The sequence below is a fragment of the Haemaphysalis longicornis genome, unplaced genomic scaffold, assembly GCF_048455015.1.
Source record: "Haemaphysalis longicornis isolate Haplotype H1 unplaced genomic scaffold, Haemaphysalis longicornis Haplotype H1 scaffold_3, whole genome shotgun sequence".
Classification (NCBI taxonomy): Eukaryota; Metazoa; Arthropoda; class Arachnida; order Ixodida; family Ixodidae; genus Haemaphysalis; species Haemaphysalis longicornis.
Window position 1 is genome coordinate 22386254 of NW_027526335.1, and position 2542 is coordinate 22388795.

The following is a 2542-nucleotide window of genomic DNA, read 5'->3' on the forward strand; positions in this document are numbered from 1 at the left end:
CCATAGGAATGTGATCAGGTGAACCGTGAGCCCCCTTTAAACTGTCGTGATGGTCATGAAGGTTGCGTACAGCTTCGCTACTTTCAAGTCTTAAAGTATGTACTAACTTGTAGCAATAAGTGCATGCATTTGCGCGCGCTCAGAAACACCGCCGCTTTTTGAAGGCCACACTACTGAAAAAACTCGCGCGCGCAAATGTGGCGGCGGAGGAAACCAATCCTCGCTCTATCTGACGGGAGAGCACGGGAGGATTGCCGCGTTTTTCAGTCGCTCTTCCCGCTCACTTGCAGTGACCACAACTGTATCGTAGTGAATTGCTCCTTGGCGAGTGCCAGGGTCGCTTCGCAGCTCACGTGACCCGAGCACTCTGGCTGGCTCGTAAGTTTGGTGCAAAGCGACGCGCCGCGAAAAATGGGTCCGAGACCCATCCTTGCGCGACATAGGAATGTTGCCGCGAAAGGGCGTTTTGTGGCACACATTTGTGAGTGCGCGAGGATAAACATTTAAGCGGGAGAGAGAGAGAGAGAGAGAGAGAGAGAGAGAGAGAGAGAGAGAGAGAGAGAGAGAGAGAGAGAGAGAGAGAGAGAGAGAGAGAGAGAGAGATTACTTGCGGGAGACATGTGACGCGGCACGGCGAAATATCAAGCAGGTTGGATGCGCGCAGCGGGTCGTCCGGCCGCCAAACCGGTTCCCAGGGCGGAGACACGCGCGGGAATGCTTGCTTTTCCGCTCATGCGTTAAACCCTTATGCGTTAGTGTGAGCTTCCTTCATTTTTTCAGTGACCATTAAAAGAAGCATGGACCTATATTCAGGGGAAACAAAACAGTGATTACTCTAGCTTCAGGGACAAAACAGCCATTGAAGCGAAGCTTTCGTATGATTCACATTGTAACACCAAAACGCACTGACGGAAAGCCAACTTTACACAACGGGAAGCGCCTCAAGAAAACAAACACTCCCAGTGGTCAGAGGCTAACGTGGGTCTCTTTTGTGAAGGTGACGTCATTCTGATTACACCATTCCAGTATACAGCTGAAGCAGTTTTTTTTTTTTTTTTTTTGGGGGGGGGGGGGGGGGGGAAAGCTTTGCATTTTAACCATCGTTCTCTTGATGCTGACTTTTATGCACAAAAGCCAGACATGTACTCGTGTTTTCGCGCCTTGTGCAGAGGCGTATACATAGTTCCCTGCTTTCATCTGCAGGGGTTGCTCGAATTCCGCATGTCTCGGACGCGCATGCCGTGGAGCGAGATGTTCATCAAGATGGCGCGCATCAAGAAGAAGTTCAAGCTGCAGGACTTCTTCGTCACGGACACGTCGCTTGAGCAGATCTTCCTCAGTGTGACCCGCAAGGAGGCCAGCGACGCGGCTGCCGCGAACCTCCACCACAAGACCACCCACGGCATGGGCACCACGGTGGGCATCTAGCCGCCCAACATGAAACACGACACGTCCTCCAGTGCCCGAGCCTTCTGTTTTCATTCCCACTGTGCAGAGAGGTTGTTTCAGCATTCAAGTGTATGCGAGTTGCAAAACTCCAGCTCAGAATCTGACATTAGTGTGCACGGGTGTATGGAAAAATGTTTATGGGAAATGGGAAAGCGGAGCAAGTAAGAGTGATTATAGGTGGAACACGAGGCCTCAAGCTCCGGATGCCACGGCTTCTGTTCTTGCCTGCTCGATCAGCGAGCGCTGATCTCGAAGGGACGAGCTGGCCAGGGCCGCCTCCCATGTCTCTGTTGCAGTGGTGTGTGTGGCGTTAGCGTCTCCAGGCCATATCCGAGGACAAGCCCAGGTTGCGTGAAATGGAAGTGCATGCTTCTGCACACTGCTGAGAATTTTTGTTACGGTTGCCTGATTTCTGCCGAATATTAAAGCCCATCACGACTTTTTCAAAGTGCGTTACTGGTGGTCAAGCTCCTGTGAGGCACAATGAAAAAATGTCGCGGTCAGGAGCAATACCACCTGTCTTGAGGAGACGCTCTCCAAAGTTTATGGGCAGAGGAACGTGGCAATTGTGGCCAATGGCATGGTGTGCGAGATCGGGCCTGTCGGCTGCCTCGTTCCCCCCAGGCCCCTGGGGTCCAAGCACGGAGCAATAAAATAAGAGGGGAAACTGAGCTTCCTGGGGCAGCCTGATAACGTCGCAAGCACTTGGCGAACGTCGAGTTTCCGGCATCTGGCGGGAAGCGAAGGAAGTGCGCGGTCATCGCCACGGCCGGCGCGCGTTCTGTTCACGCTCGCCCAGTCCAACCCGCCCGCGGCATCATGTCGGTATTTCGCCGGGCCGCCGAAACATTCCATGGCCAAAGCGAGTGTGTGCGCTCTTCTGCGCTTGCGTTGGACGAAGAGCCCGCCTTCGCGATTAATTTTCTGTCAAACTCAAACCGGCCGGTACGAGCAAATGAGAGGAGGAGGAGATAGCCTTTATTACATTAGGAAGACACTAGGTCAAGTGGGGGCAGTGGGAGTAGAGGGTGGGATATTCGAGGCTTGGGACATCTTGAAAATAAACCGTTCAAGTTGAAGCTGGTTGGCTCCT

General features: G+C 53.1%; 1 protein-coding gene across 1 annotated transcript in view; it reads left to right on the forward strand.

Annotated features, from left to right (window-relative positions):
* The window catches only part of LOC144174126 (ATP-binding cassette sub-family A member 2-like), a 33928-nt gene extending 32346 nt beyond the window's left edge, over window positions 1–1582 (forward strand). The window contains exon 13 of the mRNA XM_077702597.1: window positions 1204–1582. Coding sequence (XP_077558723.1) covers window positions 1204–1428 — 225 coding nt within the window. The 3' untranslated portion in view covers window positions 1429–1582. The remainder of the gene's footprint in view (window positions 1–1203) is intronic.
* Window positions 1583–2542: the final 960 nt, after the last annotated feature.